This window comes from Drosophila miranda, chromosome 3 (assembly GCF_003369915.1).
Source record: "Drosophila miranda strain MSH22 chromosome 3, D.miranda_PacBio2.1, whole genome shotgun sequence".
NCBI classification, from domain to species: Eukaryota; Metazoa; Arthropoda; class Insecta; order Diptera; family Drosophilidae; genus Drosophila; species Drosophila miranda.
In genome coordinates this window covers 8,689,351-8,706,189 of record NC_046676.1, presented here as the reverse complement: position 1 = coordinate 8,706,189, position 16,839 = coordinate 8,689,351, and the positions used below count along the sequence as shown (strand labels likewise).

Here is a 16,839-nt window from a genome sequence, read left to right as displayed (position 1 = left end):
AGCCACTGTACTCACATTTCTATAAAAGCGGCTTCCACACTCGTTCGGCAAATCATTCGCTTTCATTGCCTTCAGCAGAACCTTCCAGTCCCATTGGATTCCCGCGCAAGCAGCCCGGCAGCAAGTGAGAAAAGAATTCCTGTAACAAAACAAAAAAAAATCGCGCTAATTGATAAACGCAAGTGGTGTGGGTGTGAAAATTGTCAAAAGTACAGGAAGAAAAAGAAATAAAGTCGCACGCAGACAGAAAAAACATTGAATTTTTTTTGCTGAAAATGAAGCCCACAAATAATTCGACGCTGGAAATCATCTCGCCCAAGGTGCGGGTGGACGATGACTTCATTGAGACGGACTACGAATATCAGACATCGCATGTGAAGCGTACCGCCAGCGGACAGCTGCAGGTGAGTTAATTTGTGAGAAAAAATTGATTAGTTGGAGCAGGGAAAACCACGGAAATCGATGACACCAGTTGCCTAAGGATTTCATAAGTTTCCCTTGGAAATGTACGAGTGCCAATACTGACCTTCACATTGAATTTGCCCGACTTCCAGTCATCTACAGCTGCACATACACACACTTACACCCCCGGACATTTGCTTAGGAACAGTGGAAATTTTCCATTGTTTAGGCAAGGGATAGGTTGTGGATTGTGGATGGGTGGTTGTGGTTCATACGTACATACATAAGTGATATCCAATATGTGCGCTCCCGATAAGGCGTAGTCCGAAGAGGCGTGGGAGGGTGGGTACAGTCACAGTTACAGATTATTGGTTCCAGAAAACAGCTGTTGCTGACACCCGATACTGTGGGCGGCGTGGTTCTACGCGCGCAGGCGCCGTTTGGTGTCGGTTGACTGTGTCGTCGCAGTTCTTGCTATTGGATTGCAGTAGAGCGAACCGAATCGAAAGCCGATTACGTCCCTATTCCAACAGCTGTGGTCGTCGTTTGTGCTCTGTTTACATCTCACCACCGCCCACCCACCAGGAGGGGAACAATTGCTGCATGTATGTACATACAGCGGCGTCGGTTTATTCAAGGTCAATGATAGATAATAAAATGAAATGCCGGGGGAACTTTTGCTCTTAGCTGTTCCTCGCCTCTCTTTAACTGCAAATGATACATAATTATGCCGGCCGGCAAATGAGCTGACAACAATTCTTACCGGACTTTGGACGAACACGTTGTTAAATTATTAATGCAATCATCGTTCTTTATTTATTCTTTCACGATTTCATTTCTGGATAAAATCAAAAACACAAATCTCATAAAAAACCAAACGAAAAAGCCTTTCAAATTGTGCTTCGACTATAAAATACCTGATTTCTTGTGGTCTTTTGGTTGTAAAGAAAAATGTAAATGTATTTAAGAGTAGAGTAGAGTAAAGATTAAGCAGATCAAAGAGATCTAGCCCTTTAACTTATTGAAATAACTTTTGTCTATACAATATGTAAATATATACGTTTGTTATTCCACCCAAATACGGAATCAATATACCCTTCCACTCTGCAATGGTAACCGGTACCGAAATCAGGTTCGGTTCGTCGAACGGTAAGCAGAAAATCAGGCGATCGCATAATTTATAATTTATGCTGGGACGTGACTCTTGAGTGGTTCGATATGATCAGAGATAAGGTGGCTGGGGACCCCTGCAGGGGCTGAACGGGCTGGGTTGGACTCGGAGTAGACCAGATACTTACTAATCAGCGATTCCGCCGTCTGATCTTTGCAGGTGTACCCTCAGACGACTGCCCTAAAGATTCGTACGGGTCGCCAGGTGCCCAAGCTGGGAGTCTTGCTGGTGGGCTGGGGTGGCAACAACGGATCCACCCTCACTGCCGCCCTTGAGGCCAACCGCCGCCAGCTGAAGTGGCGCAAGCGCACGGGCGTGCAGCAGGCGAACTGGTACGGTTCGATCACGCAGGCCTCGACCGTGTTCATTGGCTCGGACGAGACGGGCAGCGATGTGTTTGCGCCCATGAAGGAGCTCCTGCCCATGGTGGAGCCGAACGACATTGTTGTGGATGGCTGGGACATTAGCAATCTGCACCTGGCGGATGCCATGGTGCGTGCCGAGGTCCTCGATGTGGCCCTGCAGGACCAGCTGTACGAGCAGATGGCCAAACTTAAGCCCCGTCCATCGATCTACGATCCGGACTTCATCGCGGCCAACCAGTCGGATCGGGCCAACAACCTCATCAAGGGCACTAGACAGGAGCAGTACGAGCAGATCCGTCGCGACATCCGCGACTTTAAGCAGCGCAGCGGCGTCGACTCCGTGATTGTCCTCTGGACGGCCAATACCGAGCGGTTCTCTGAGGTGCAGCCAGGTCTGAACACCACTAGCCAGGAGCTGCTTGCCTCTCTCAAGGCCAACCATTCGGAGGTCTCGCCGTCTACCATCTTTGCCATGGCCAGCGTAGCCGAGGGTGTAAGTATTTCACTCGTTGGCTACTTGATGTGATCTTGAACTCATCCTCTTGGACTTCCCCGCAGTGCACCTACATCAACGGCTCGCCGCAAAACACCTTTGTGCCGGGTCTCATCCAGCTGGCCGAGGAGAAGAACGTATTCATTGCGGGCGACGACTTCAAGTCAGGCCAGACCAAGATCAAGAGTGTGCTGGTCGACTTCCTGGTGGGAGCCGGCATCAAGCCAGTTTCCATTGCCAGCTACAATCACCTTGGCAACAACGACGGCAAGAACTTGTCTGCTCCCCAGCAGTTCCGCTCCAAGGAGGTAGGCTGATGTTGATCAATTATTGTCCCTTTGCTGTGACTAACAATCCCTTCCGCCGGCAGATATCCAAGAGCAATGTGGTGGACGATATGGTGGCCTCCAATAGGCTGCTCTACGGCGCCAACGAGCATCCCGACCATGTGGTTGTCATCAAATACCTGCCCTATGTGGGTGACAGCAAGCGGGCCATGGACGAGTACACCTCCGAGATCATGATGGGTGGCCACAACACTCTGGTAATCCACAACACCTGCGAGGACTCGCTCCTGGCCACACCCCTTATTTTGGATCTGGTTATTTTGGGCGAGCTGAGTACACGTATCCAGCTGCGCAGTGCGGAGAAGGAGTCTGCTTCCTGGGTGCCATTCAAGCCGGTCCTTTCGCTGCTGAGCTATCTGTGCAAGGCCCCGCTTGTTCCCCAGGGATCACAAGTGGTCAACTCGCTGTTCCGCCAGCGTGCTGCCATTGAAAACATCCTGCGCGGCTGCATCGGACTTCCGCCAATTTCCCACATGACTCTGGAACAGCGCGTGAGTACATACCGAATCATTTTACTCCATCCACTTCTAATATTCTATCTGACTTTTTGTTTCCTTCAGTTCGACTTTGCCACCATCACGAATGAGCCGCCCGTGAAGCGGGCCAAGCTACTGGGTCAGCCCTGTGCCGTGGAGTCCTCCACCAACGGAGGTAAGCTGCATGCCAATGGACACAGCAATGGCACCAAGTTGGCCGCCAACGGAAATGGCCACTGAAGGGTCACATCCTCCATTGAATCTATTTGTGTGTTGAAAAGTATATAGCTTTGAATATATACATATATGGTTTTTGATGGATGAATTTGAACTTAGTCTTAAGCTATTAATATATATACTGTAAACGTTAAACAAAACGGGCTCCTCCGAATAAAGCCTAATATTACTAAAAATAAATAGTTCCCTGTTTTTGTTACAAAATGTGCTACATGGCTGAGAAATGAGAAATTATGAAATAGTTGTGGGTATACAATATTTGTTGTGTTTGCGACACGGGAGCACGCAATATTCCGTTCCAGATCCCGCGATTATTATCTTTTAATATACAACGGACTTGGATTTTTAGAATCCAAATAGAGGAACTGCGCACAGTTGGAGATCCTCCTCGCATAATATATGTATTCCCAACTTCGTTCTCCTATCCATCCAGAATGCCCAAATTGTTTGGGATCGGCTGTAGCTGTATTATTGAATACATATATTTGAGAATCTGCCAAGTAGTCAGGCAACTATGAGTATATTTCCGTTATTCAACGCTAAAGATTGTTTGGACGAAATATCTGAAAAACATATAGAAACGACTGTGCAATTGATGGTTCCGTTTCCCTTGGACGTCATCGGGAGTATCGGGGAATGCTAGCCAATCCATTAAAGTATTGATAAATGTATCCAAGGAACCGCCTAAGGGTATGCAATGTAAATTCAGTCGAACTTTGACGCTCCTTGATAAGATAAGGCGGTGCACTGTGGATTCCGATGACTCTATACGTTTGGATCTTTGGGTTCTTCGGCGCTGATTACATACAAACTATTTTATGAGATACACTATATCTAATGGTTATATCTTTGGTATCGTATCGTTGATGGCAGTAAAAGGTACTTTAGATAAGACGTTTCTAATAATACAAACTTTACTCTCCCCAATCAAACATATTTTTGTAGAATTTACCGCCAACTCTAGCACAGCCCCATAATACCACTACTCGTATCCCGGTTTCATATATCAAAGAATATTCAAATGGCGCTAATGTTTGGACCATCTAATGACAGTCACTCCCTGAATATCACTCCCTGAATATCACTCCCTCCATAATTATAATCCACTAGTGGTATATTATGAAGAAATATTGAACGGTTTCATTCGGTTGATTGATAGTGATATGTTTAACGTATTGGATTGTAATTAGTCTACCGTTCGGACATCACTTATCAAGGAGAAGTCCAGTCCAGCCATTCGAACGAACCAAATGGAATTCCCTCTGAGAATTTTCGTGCATTCTGTACTCCGCACTCGAGAGCCAAGGCTGTGCAAAGGGCCCGACTGGGCTTGGCGCTTCAACGTCAAGTTGTTGGCACAGAATGACACTTCTGGCGGTGCCGGGTCTGCGTGTGCTCTTGCCCCGACACGAATGGTCTCATAAATTAACTGGAGCACCAGGGTATTTTAATTAAAAAATGAATTTAGCTGGTGCGAAGAATTATTTCATCCGGATTAAGTGATTGAGCAGTGGAGAAAACGGGACTCCAATGGTGATTTGTATCTAGTCTTCGTCTAGTCCGGTTGTGTGGCAAGATCAAATATGTATGTACATATGAATGTATGGCACAAAGTGGGTTGCTCCGCGGTTATGCTTTACTCCAGTCTTCAGTCTCTCATGTAATTCCGAAGCCATATCTGTGTACTTGTGGCTTTACCCTATCGCACATTGCCATCTCTGAATCAGGCAGTTAGTTGGAGTTTGATTGATTGACGTTCCCAGGGGGAAGCACTGAAAATACTACACTATAGACATGATTATCTGGCCATGAATCGAAAGATATTTGTATTATCTCTCTATGGGATTGAGTCACTTCCAATGCCCGAAATCAAAGCCCCTGGCACATCGTGATTCATTTCGTATTGACTTTTAGCATAGCTATGCCATCCAGATAACGAATCTGCTTCAAACCCGAACCTGGCTGAGAGCACCCCAAATTAGAAGTTCACCTGCCTGCCGCTATCGAAAATCTACATGCACACATCAGGTGTGTATTCCGAAATTGGAGCACACGCCGATAGTAACTATATTATGTCTTGCAAATCTCTAGATAAGGCTCCGCGTAAGCATGAACCAGCACCATCCAACGAACTTTCACTCTCTGTGGCCTGGAGAATCGAACTGGACAAACTACCAGCCCGAAGACTTTATCTTATCGCTTATCGGCGCTCGGGCTCGGTGCGGCTATCTTTTGGCAGAGCCAGAACTATATTGTACACCTCGTACTGCCAACAGTGGTACTAATAATACCAACCTGAGTACAAGCTGCAGCGGGGCGGTTGTCGCTGTCGCTGCCACTATAGGCTTAGGGCTGGGTGGGTGGGCCAGTTGTTTAGTTGCCAGTTGCGTTGCATTGCGTGCGGTTGTGGTTCCAGTAACCGTACTTGAGTCGCCCTCACATTGTTCGAGGAGTTCCTCCGACCCCAAGCTGGTTCGTCTTTAATAAATAAATAATTTCACTAATGTTGAAGTAGTGTTTTTAATATTTGTAAACACTTTGCCAAAGGATTGCGACTATTGTGGCGTATTATCTATCTATGCCGTTCAAGTTTGTCTCGAAATACTTATACAAAATGTGCAAACTGGGTTCCCTAATAAGGAATTGTTCAATAACTATAATGATTAGAGCCACAAGTGATAAGATAGTGAGAGACACCCTTTGACCGTCAACAAAGATATACCCCATATACATACATACTTATGTGTATGGCCCCAGCTAACCCCGATGGACAGAGGTGGAGACTGTCGAAACTACAAGCTACACAAGAACCGCGTGTATACTCTGGAGTGGCATGTGTTTGTTTGTTGGAGTTCGATGGGCCTGGGAGAAGAGCATAATAACCCAGAGCGATATGGCATCCGCTAGATAATGCCACAGTTGTATACATGTCAGATAGTGCCTCAGCTATTAATCATATGTGACGCAGATGCACGGGCCGATCGGTTGAGTCAGACAACCTGTACCTACACCTGTCTATGCGTGCTTCCCGTGGGCTTACCCAGACCGACTTTGACAAACGACCCGACAACTCGTCCTCGTTCTCAACAAATCCCGGCACTTACAAGCTTTCCCAATAGACCCAACCCCTACAATATCAGTTGATGATAAGTGTGTATGGATTTACTCATATGTATATATGATATATGTATGTATTTTGGGAGCTGGCAGTATAACGGCGACGTTTAGTTTGGCGCGTAGACAGAAACAGATACTCGTATCACGGATTGCAGAAAGAATGGAAATGTCTATTTGAATTCAGGGTTGAACTCATTTGAGGAATGAAACATCTGGCAAACACTGAGAAAGTCTGAGTTGAAGAATGCCAAGTTCACACGGGCTCTGTAGCAATGCATTGCATTGCCAATAATGGCAGGCCAGTCCCTTTAATTATATACATTACTTAAAGAATATAAATAGAGTCCTGCAGTGCTATAGACTAGATTTCGCCCGATGGGTGTTTTTGAATCAAAGCAAACCCACTTCTTGGTCGAAGCTGCTGCCCCATCAATCGAAAGCAGCTAGCTGCTCTACCTAACAATTTTCATAAATATTTTATTCTCAACTGCAATCAAGAAAAGCCAACGGCAGAGGACACTAGCCAATACCGCCATTTATATTATGTATAGTGGAAAAAATTGCTTAGATTAAAGGGAAACTGGATGGATAAAAACATATGTACTTTCCGTTTGAGGAATGGAATACATTTTTATATTTGAAGTTACTAGTTAATTTGACCGTGTCTGATACAACCGATAACTAATTAAACAATACAATCATGGTAACGTGCTATACGATGGCACGCAAAGTAATTATTAAGCTAGGAATCTGTAACAGTATTGGGTGTAGTAGTAGTGGTTATATAGTAGTCTTATCTGACCGCATTTTTAAATTTCAGTTCCCGAATCGAACCTCATCGCAATGGATACGCCCAAGGGATCGGATGCTGAGTTTATCGTGAAATACCGTCAGGAGTACTATGATCTGTCCGAGTTCATGCACAAGCATCCGGGTGGCATCAACACTCTTAAAGGTCTCAATCAGGCGGATATGACAGCACGTTTCATGAAGGCCCCACCGCACTCGGATGCGGCCATGTATCTGATGAAGGAGTACAAAGTAAAATCTGAGGACCCTCGTATTCCCATGACCAAACCTCGACATCAGGCTCGAAGAATAGACAATGGCCAGGACTCACAGGAGCGGTCGAACGAGTCCGATGACAAAAACAACAATCAATTGGATGAGAGCATGGAGGTGAGTTTTTTGTTAGATTACTGTTTAATGTAGAAATTCTGTTGTGTTTACTGGAGTCTTCACTTGGTTGCATTCATAAGACTGGCTCCATTGATGACGTGGAAACTATTCTTAAATATAGTTAACACAAGACTAGATTCATGCATTCATAAAGACTCCTTAAGGCACATGTACGGCGGAGGTCATAGTAGATCGTTTTTAGGGAGATCGTAGAACTAACAGTCATTTGATGCAAAGACTTCTTTGGGATGTTGCGAGTACAGCCATCAGAGTTACTGATATTTGCTAGAGCTGATGTATACCTTGGGCTTGGAGTAGACGCGTATCTCCTCATCTACGATACCCAGCTCTTTGTCGATTTCCGCCTTGCGGTTGCGCACCCGAAGAGTCTGGGCGGTCATGGGCATGTGATTAAGCTCACTGATTAGACCATCATAGCCTGTCAAGCGAACCGTATTGAAACATATGCAAAATTAAGATACTATCTGTAAGACTTACGCTTCTTTGCGCTGTTCAAGTGGCCAACACGATCCTCCTCCGAGAGCAGAGTATGTCCGCGTGGACAGTCCGGATCCCGTGCATCGGCAAGCTCCTTGGCTGCGGCCTTTTCGCGCTTTTCCTTCTCTAGGTAGCGCGGAAGACGCAATTCGTCGCGTGCTGTTGAAAACAAAGCTTGATTAGCCATCGAGCCGCCGAGTTCCCCTATATATACTCACATCCCAGCTTGTGCTCGCGGCGCTTCGATGTTATGGACGTGGTGCTAGCATTTGATGCCATTGTGGCCACTGTAAAGCGGCTGCGGGCACTAAGCGGAGCCTCTTCATCCGAAGCGACTTCAGTTTTCAGATCATCGTCGGGTAAGGGTATCATTGTGTTCAACTCATTCATGTTGAACCGACTGGGCTGAAGATGCTCGTTTTCGTTATTATCGTAACGATTGGAGGACCGTCTGTAATTGTTGTCATATTTATTGGGGTGCTCATCCAGCATAGAATCACCATCAAAACTGCATCTAAAATAGCAAGAATAGAGTACGTTAAGGTATGGGTTGCTGCTGCTTTCATTTCCGGCTGCTTTTCTTACTTTTTTAAGGCATTTGTTAGGTAGAGTTCATCTGTGATATCTTCTGTCTGTATGCCAATGCTTGTGGAGCTGCGTTGGGTGCCGCAAGAGCTGCAGCGTTCTGAATATCTGTCCGGTGACTGCTCAAAATCTTTCTGTGCTTCCACCGACGGGTCATCGCACATAGGATTGCGCGATTCCAAGCCGTCAAAACGTTCGCCAGCATCTGGAACAGCCACACCCAATTGGTGATGCGAACGCGAGTGGTTACGGTTGCGTTGCAGACTGGTTTCCTGGGTGTTTTGTCTGGACACCGGGGGTCTTCCTGTTTTCGATTCCCGTACCTCGCTGCCAGCGCGGCGCATAGGTGGCATCCATTTGGGACGCACTGGTTCCTTGGCTGCTAGTTTTTCACTTGTTGATTTCTCCAGCGAGCGCAAGCTCTCTTTATTCTCCTTAAGAAAGTTGCGGCCCTGATTAGCTCCTGCTCCTGCAATAAAATTACCAAAACAAATTATACCTCGGTTGCCATGACCGTACAAGTTTCGAGAAAAATCTTACGCGGCACTGAAAAAATCCCTTTCAGCGTAGGTATCGGACGAATTGATGTGTTTGACATATTCTATTCCGACGATAGTATAACTATGTGCAGTGTAATACTATGTGTAGTATTATGAATCTGATATTAGAATATTGAATGTTTTATCACAGGTAGTCGCGCTGCGTCGTTGAATTTGAGTTTTTGATCAGTGTGACCGTGGATTTATCGTTAAAATATACCGTCCGACCCTCAGAAATATAGCAAAATACACCGTCTCATTTTAAAAATATACCGTAAATATACTGACGAATTCAAGATATATTATACATATTCGTCGATTTTGATATTCCGTGGAATATTACTAGCCACATAGTTCTATCCAATTAATGAACCTATTTACTACTTGACTGGTTTATTTTAAATACTTGCTTTTATTGAATTTTGCGTAAAAAAAGGTTTCAAAGAGAGCCTTACCCGATTCAAGTTCGATAGTATTATCGACTGGATGCAGCGCGCCATATTTAAAAACGCTTGTAAACCGTTTCAGCACCTGGTTGATTGGTCAAAGGCCATGCTGCCGCAAATCGCCAACATAACGAAATGCTACGATGAGTGGGTGCACAAGCCAGTAGACAGGCCACTGCGGCTCTTCGGCCCCTGGTATTTGGAAATGTTGACCAAGACGCCTTGGTGGCTGGTGCCCATATTCTGGATTCCCGTCATTATACGGTGTGCGTGGGAGGACATTCACACCAGTTGGAATGACAAAAGTCAGGTACGCATATATTTTTGTGAACCAATTAATGACAATCTTTTAATCATTATCAAATATTACAGCTTGCGTGTCTCACTGGCTACTTTTTGTTCGGCGTGCTCCTGTGGACATTTCTGGAGTACACTCTACATCGCTGGGTGTTTCATATTAAACTGAAGAGCAACAGTGGACCCTGGATATGCACTTTTCACTTCATGATCCATGGGCTGCATCATAAAGTACCTTTCGATCCCATGCGCCTCGTGTTTCCCCCACTTCCGGGTGCCATTCTTGCTACGCTTATTTATTACCCACTTAGTTATTTTCTCATCCAACCGCGAGTTGTCCTATCAGGTGCTCTCGTCGGCTACCTGTGTTACGACATGATGCACTATTACCTACATTACGGCAATCCATCTTTTAGGCACATTGTCCATATGAAACGATATCATTACCAACACCATTTTACGCACCAGGACCTGGGATATGGTATCAGCAGTCCGCTGTGGGATGTTGTCTTTAAGACGCGCATTCATTTGAGAAAGCTTAAGTACCAACTGCGTTGGTCTTAGCCAGAGCTTGGTTAGAGTTTGGTCAAATATTGCTATTTTAGAACAAAACAAATTATTTAGATGTAAGAATAAGCCGTAAGTTGTTTATAAAAGTGAAAGAAAGAATGAAGACATTGTTGTTTCAATTCAAATTACTGGGATAAATACGATAAATCACTCACTTACAAACAATTACACTTTAGTGCGCAGCTCTAGCGATTATAAACAATCAATAATTGGGAGTCTTTAAAATTAGCTAGTATTATAGAAAACTAATGCATCAATCGGATAAAATGATGTGGGCAGAGCTGAAAGTCTTAGTTTGCCAGCATTATTAAACGGAATATCAAAATATCTATGGATCTATCAATCGGATATAATTATGTGTTCAGGTATGGAAGTCCGAGCTAGCTGGTAATATCAAATCGAATGTCAAAGTCGAAGAATATGGTTTTCAATTCTTGACGGAGCTCGATTAACCCATTGTAGACCAAGGGGGTATTTAAATATTTCACCGAAGATAATGAAAATTAAATAATTTTAGCGCAGTTCAGGTAAAAGATATCGTGGTTTTTTGTAAGTAAAGAGGAGAGATAGAATGGATCTACAAGAAAAATTTACATACTGTATTTTTTCCGCGGTTCAACTAAACTTGTTCACCTGTTTAAATAGAGGGGGGTTAAGTGGGCTAAGTTTTTTTTTGTGCGACCGTACATTTTATGGAAAAATCCGCGGTCACACTCTTTCCTTTTTCGTCGGTACGTGCACGAGGGCATTGATTTTTTTAAACGCGAATTCAGATCAAGAAATAAACTAAAATGGCTTTCGGTGATGTAAAGACCCCACAGGGACTGAAGGAATTGAACAACTTCCTGGCCAACAGCAGCTACATCAGCGGGTAAGCATCAGCACGCGGCGCCAGGAAGTGAGGTTATGTGAGAACCGCACACGTCGGCGATTTCTTTTTGCTCACTTTGACGCTCATTTAATTTATTTTCCGCCACAGATACACACCCAGCAAGGCCGATTTGTCTGTGTTCGATGCCCTGGGCAAGGCTCCAGCTGGAGACTACGCCCACGTTGCACGTTGGTACCGCCACATTGCCTCCTTTGAGGCCGGAGAGCGCTCCGCTTGGACAGGCGCTCCCCTGCCTCAGTTGGCTGGTGGCAAACCCACAGTGGCTGCTCCGGCCAAGCCAGCTGCTGACGACGATGACGATGTCGATCTATTCGGCTCCGACGACGAGGAGGACGACGCTGAGGCCGAGCGCATCAAGCAGGAGCGTGTTGCTGCCTACACCGCCAAGAAATCGAAGAAACCCGCCCTTATTGCCAAGTCGTCGGTGCTGCTCGATGTCAAGCCATGGGATGATGAGACCGACATGAAGGAGATGGAGAATAATGTCCGCACCATCGAAATGGACGGTCTGCTGTGGGGCGCATCCAAATTGGTGCCCGTCGGCTATGGCATCCAAAAGCTGCAGATCATGTGCGTCATTGAGGACGAGAAGGTGTCCATCGATCTTCTGCAGGAGAAGATTGAGGCGTTCGAGGACTTTGTGCAGTCCGTCGATATTGCTGCCTTCAACAAGATCTAAACTGAGATTCTTACTATTTTGAATAAATCCAAGCAAAAGCGAAGCAACTAAAAATTTATAAACTCTCTTAAATAGTGTATTCACAAACATTTACCATAGCATCTGTGTGTCTCTCTTTCTGATGAGCAGTTCTCTCTGCCCAGTTCTCAGCGTGAGTCTTTCGTTCGGAAGCTTTCAGTAAGCTTTTGCTCAACAAAACTGTGAAGCACGGCCCGCAGCAAGCTCACTTGTCCGTTAAGCGCGAAAGCGTTCGTTCGGTTGCTAAAATAAAATCACAGAGATACACTTTATTGTGCTATCCGGTTTAAACAAATCTTTTTCGGACAATAAAAACTGCTAATAATGGCTGCCAACAAATTGTGCTGCACTTTGGTGTTTGGTGCTTTATTGTGCCTGGGACTGGTTGCTCTTATTCAGGCGCAGGGTGAGTCAAATATATTTAAGCCGGAATTGTATCATATTGAGAGATTAGCTTATATTCTGGTTATTGTTTTTGGTTCGATTTTGTTACCCATTTAGTGGAGTTTTGCTTTGGAATACCTGCTCGTCTCGGGTGCGGGATTCGTGCATTTCATTAACATTAATTAGCAATTGTATAAATATTTGTGTCTTTTGTTCTGTGCCAAGACATGTTTCGTTCTTAGAGGGATTTCTCAGCTCTATATGCATTTGCCCAACAAGTCTGTTCGTATTTGCATCAAACAAGCATCTGGATGTTGACAAATGTCCATAAATACTGCGGGTATCGAATACGTATGCGAGACTGGCGCATCTATCATTAGGAACGAGCCGGGCCATTGACTGCGGTGGTTTCAATAACACGGCATTGCCATTGAAATCGCTTCCGATTTGTGTATCCCCCTTACATTAGACGGAAATTAATTCACTTGAAAAATGTCTTGTAGTAATATTAGTTGTCAATCACCTGCATCGTGTATTGTACAATTATTCCAGGGTGAGCTCATAGGATATGTATTCGATTAAATAGTTAGTTGCATAAGTAGCTGATTATATCAGAGATAAAACAATTTAAACTGTGGACTCTCCATGAAAAAGGATGTACAAATTAATTGAATTTCGAAAATAATTGTTTAGCTCGGAATAACCTGAAATATCCCACCTTCGTGATGTGACAATACGTTCCATTCCGCTTAAATGATGTTTATTTGTGAGCAAACAATTCGCATTATCTTTGCCTGGGTGTGTGTTATCTCTAGTGCCTGGAAATTCCCAATTTTTCTATACTAGTCCCGAGTAAATCAAATCTCAGCAATAAGAAAAGTAAAATTATGCAAGCAATTTAAATTTCTGGAGGCTATTTTAAAATCTTGACCCGATTTCTACGACTTTCAAGACTACATATGTATGTATATTTTGCATAGTTCAGTGAACTCATAGAAGAGATTACGTGGGTGAATAAAGATGATTGATAGGGTGTTCTCACAGAGAATTTGGCGCATGCTGACAACCTCCTCCGCTTTTCAAACTGCCGCTGTTCGTGGAAAAATAAATCATTAAATTACAAGAACAACAGCTCTTGATAACACTGAAAATATTGACTCATCTTCGCCTACGGGGGGCTGGCATAGAGATGCCTCAACACAATGCTGCCATTGAAAGTTGCAAAACTAGTTCGGCAGAGAGTCGGAGGCTGAAACTGGCGGAGCAGATACGATGGAGCTTTGTCTGAGGTTCATGGGCGTACGACCATCGGAATTGTTTTTTCACGTTCTTATAATAATACAATATTGTCGTATTATAAATGCGTTTATATATTTTCGAAATTTTATGAGGTTGAAATTCGAACGATCTTGGTTCGAAATCATTCTCAAGACTCGCACATTACGGAACGCCCTGAATAAAGCGATGACATGGGTGGGCAAAAATGTTAATTCGAGTTTTATTTTGTTTACTCTGTTTACGTTTTTCCCGTGGCTAATCGCGTTCCCGATCTCAAACTAATTCGCCTGCCCTCTGCCCCCAAAACAGATAAGCCGGTGACGGATGTGTGTCTCGGCTGCATTTGCGAGGCCATCAGCGGATGCAATCAGACACGATTCTGCGGCGGCGGCGTCTGCGGCCTGTTTCGCATCACCTGGGCCTACTGGTCGGATGGAGGCAAGCTGACCTTGGGAAACGAGAGCCCCCAGTCTGAAGATGGTAAGCCTGTTTGCCGCACTTCGCCATCGTTCTTCTTCTTAACTTGTTTAAACTCCTTTTCAGCCTATGCCAACTGCGTGAACGATCCCTACTGCGCGGCCAACACCATCCAGAACTACATGACCAAGTTTGGGCAGGACTGCAACAAAGATGGGGGCATCGACTGTTACGACTACGCTGCTATTCACAAGTTGGGGGGCTATGGCTGCGGTGGGGAGCTGGCTTATCAGTACCAAACCAGCCTACAGAGCTGCCTGAACTCGTTCCAGCAATTGGACGTTCGCTCTGGACCTTGAGCGCAAGAGTAGGGCACATACGCATCAAATAATTAACGATAACTAATATTTAAAATACTAATTTATGGCAATGCATTTGAATTGGAGCTAGATTGTGGAATTGAGATTGATATTAAAACTATAATGGTAAAGCAACACGGAATTTAGCTTTTAATGCGAGATATTTTTACAATCAAATCAGTTTTAAATAACCGTTGACAACGCTGGCGACATTCAGCGGAAATAAATGGAAGTTTTTACATTCGCACGAATTCGTCGGCAGGTGTCTCTGTCACGACATGTAGTTACTTGTGGTTACTACATGCCCGTAGAGTAGCAGCTCTCCGGAATGGCCAAGAAATATATCCAATATCTTTCCATTTTTAGTCAGTGGTCGGTTCAGGGTATTTCTTTCCAATCACTCGCATCTACTACCGATCATTCGATTGGTAGCAGGTAATTGGTAATTCCCGCATTATTTAGTTATAGAGATTCGTGTGGATGCGACCTAGAAACCGGTACTGGTGGGGAGAGACCCGGGAGACTTGAGAGCTGGCTGTTGGATTTGCTGGCACCATTTGCGATTTAGGTGCGGAACTGTTTGAACCAAGTTGAAGAGCACTAAGAGCATTAGAATGAGTTTTGAGGTGGAATATATGCTATGCTTGCTGTTGGCGGTGTCGCCTTCGTTGGTCCAGAGTCAAGGTTAGTCCTAACCCTAAATCATATATTTATATGGTCTAACAACTGCTATTTAGGTCACGTGATCGACAAACCCGTTACGGAGTTGTGCCTGACGTGCATCTGTGAGGCCATCAGCGGCTGCAATGCCACAAGGATCTGCACCAGCCCGGAGAAGGGCACATGCGGCATTTTTCGCATCACCTGGGCCTACTGGGTGGACGCCGGCAAACTGACCATCGACGGGGAGCATCCCGAATCGGAGCGGGCCTTCATCAACTGCGCCAACGATCCGCATTGCGCCGCCAATCTGGTTCAGAACTACATGAAGAAATTCAATCAGGACTGCAATGACGATGGCGAGATGGATTGCCATGACTATGCGAGGATCCACAAGCTGGGGGCCTACGGCTGTCAGGCGGATTTACCATACAATTACCAGAGCGTCTTCGATGAGTGCATCGAGAACTATGAAGATCAGGGTTTCGAGTGATCTTCCGGAACACAGAGTTTGTTATGCATCAAATAAATATCGCGGGGAATCTCCCCTACGGATCAGAGCAGACTAGATCACTTCCTATTCCCACACCCATTACAACGCCCCCATTGACTAGTATATATTGAACTCGTTCTCGGCTCGGCAGGCCAATATAAATCTATAGTCAGTGCTGCGAGCGTTCAGTGGCTGAATGGTCGAGCAACGCATTGAATCGGTAGTGAATATTCGGCTTACCATGTCCACATATGAATATACGCTGATAATTGTTTTGGCTCTGGGCTTGGTTCAGGCGGAGAGCCCGAAACCGATCACGGAGACCTGTCTGACTTGCATGTGCGAGGCATTGAGCGGCTGCAATGCCACGGCTGTGTGCGTGAACGGTGCCTGCGGCATCTTCAGGATCACCTGGGATCAGTGGGTCGATTCGGGACGACTGACAGTGCCGGGTGACACAGCCGTAACGGACAGCGGTGAGTTAGCCACAGCACATTCACCTTTGAGTGGGAGAGGATCTGATCATCCATGATTTAACGCTACAGCGTTTACCAACTGCGCCAACGATCCGCACTGTGGGGCGGACACTCTCCAGAACTACATGGTGAAGTACGGACAGGACTGCAATGATGATCAGCGGGAGGACTGCTACGATTACGGCGCGATCCATTACATGGGTCCATTCAACTGCAAAGCAGACATGCCCTACAACTACGAGAACCTCTTCAAGCGGTGCCTGAGACGGGCGCAGCGGGAACAGCAGCGACAGTCGTCGACATAATCCACGGCTGGGAAACCACTAATATCTAGTTTCTAGTTTCTAGTATTTAATATCTAATTTATGAGGAAGAGTCTGCGAAATTTGTGTCAGAAAATTGCATTGCAAATAGCCAGCCTCTCGATTAATAAACAACAGATCGGTTGATCAGCGTAGATC

At 45.2% G+C, this 16,839-nt stretch overlaps 7 protein-coding genes and 1 long non-coding RNA gene across 9 annotated transcripts; 6 read left to right on the top strand and 2 right to left on the bottom strand.

Moving 5' to 3' along the window:
- Positions 1-64: 64 nt before the first annotated feature.
- On the top strand, positions 65-3,671 carry LOC108160041 (inositol-3-phosphate synthase). Its single transcript, XM_017293784.2, has 5 exons — positions 65-404; positions 1,733-2,431; positions 2,497-2,739; positions 2,802-3,269; positions 3,339-3,671. Exons 1-5 carry the CDS (start codon positions 276-278, stop codon positions 3,492-3,494), a joined length of 1,695 nt encoding a protein of 564 aa, XP_017149273.1. The 5' UTR covers positions 65-275; the 3' UTR covers positions 3,495-3,671.
- Positions 3,672-5,861: 2,190 nt separating this feature from the next.
- Positions 5,862-10,825, top strand: LOC108160556 (dihydroceramide fatty acyl 2-hydroxylase FAH2). Its single transcript, XM_017294628.2, has 4 exons — positions 5,862-5,963; positions 7,429-7,787; positions 9,938-10,165; positions 10,228-10,825. The coding sequence occupies exons 2-4, from the start codon at positions 7,452-7,454 to the stop codon at positions 10,714-10,716; spliced, it is 1,053 nt and encodes a 350-aa protein (XP_017150117.1). The 5' UTR covers positions 5,862-5,963; positions 7,429-7,451; the 3' UTR covers positions 10,717-10,825.
- Positions 7,307-9,594, bottom strand: LOC117187946. 2 transcript variants are annotated; one of them, XR_004472398.1, is made up of 6 exons: positions 9,411-9,594; positions 8,871-9,339; positions 8,504-8,799; positions 8,286-8,444; positions 7,687-8,226; positions 7,307-7,631 (listed from the first exon to the last, which is right to left on the bottom strand). XR_004472398.1 is itself a non-coding variant. In XM_033390946.1 (5 exons), exons 1-5 carry the CDS (start codon positions 9,466-9,468, stop codon positions 8,060-8,062), a joined length of 1,149 nt encoding a protein of 382 aa, XP_033246837.1. In that variant the 5' UTR covers positions 9,469-9,594; the 3' UTR covers positions 7,307-8,059. The 2 variants fall into 2 exon arrangements, 1 of the variants encoding a protein (XP_033246837.1); XM_033390946.1 differs by having other exon boundaries at positions 7,307-8,226.
- A 603-nt stretch (positions 10,826-11,428) lies between the features above and the next one.
- LOC117187947 (probable elongation factor 1-beta) lies at positions 11,429-12,347 on the top strand. Its single transcript, XM_033390947.1, has 2 exons — positions 11,429-11,593; positions 11,702-12,347. The coding sequence occupies exons 1-2, from the start codon at positions 11,514-11,516 to the stop codon at positions 12,291-12,293; spliced, it is 672 nt and encodes a 223-aa protein (XP_033246838.1). The 5' UTR covers positions 11,429-11,513; the 3' UTR covers positions 12,294-12,347.
- Positions 12,132-13,646, bottom strand: LOC117187949. The gene is made up of 2 exons (XR_004472399.1): positions 13,219-13,646; positions 12,132-13,154 (listed from the first exon to the last, which is right to left on the bottom strand). It is a non-coding gene; the product is annotated as an uncharacterized LOC117187949 (long non-coding RNA).
- LOC117187948 (lysozyme-like) lies at positions 12,453-14,886 on the top strand. The gene is made up of 3 exons (XM_033390949.1): positions 12,453-12,717; positions 14,283-14,453; positions 14,517-14,886. Exons 1-3 carry the CDS (start codon positions 12,636-12,638, stop codon positions 14,747-14,749), a joined length of 486 nt encoding a protein of 161 aa, XP_033246840.1. The 5' UTR covers positions 12,453-12,635; the 3' UTR covers positions 14,750-14,886.
- Positions 14,887-15,188: 302 nt separating this feature from the next.
- On the top strand, positions 15,189-15,974 carry LOC108158249 (lysozyme). The gene is made up of 2 exons (XM_017290485.2): positions 15,189-15,433; positions 15,487-15,974. The coding sequence occupies exons 1-2, from the start codon at positions 15,364-15,366 to the stop codon at positions 15,900-15,902; spliced, it is 486 nt and encodes a 161-aa protein (XP_017145974.1). The 5' UTR covers positions 15,189-15,363; the 3' UTR covers positions 15,903-15,974.
- A 99-nt stretch (positions 15,975-16,073) lies between these two features.
- Positions 16,074-16,835, top strand: LOC108160746 (lysozyme). Its single transcript, XM_017294939.2, has 2 exons — positions 16,074-16,378; positions 16,448-16,835. Exons 1-2 carry the CDS (start codon positions 16,099-16,101, stop codon positions 16,681-16,683), a joined length of 516 nt encoding a protein of 171 aa, XP_017150428.1. The 5' UTR covers positions 16,074-16,098; the 3' UTR covers positions 16,684-16,835.
- The last annotated feature ends 4 nt before the right edge of the window (positions 16,836-16,839 follow it).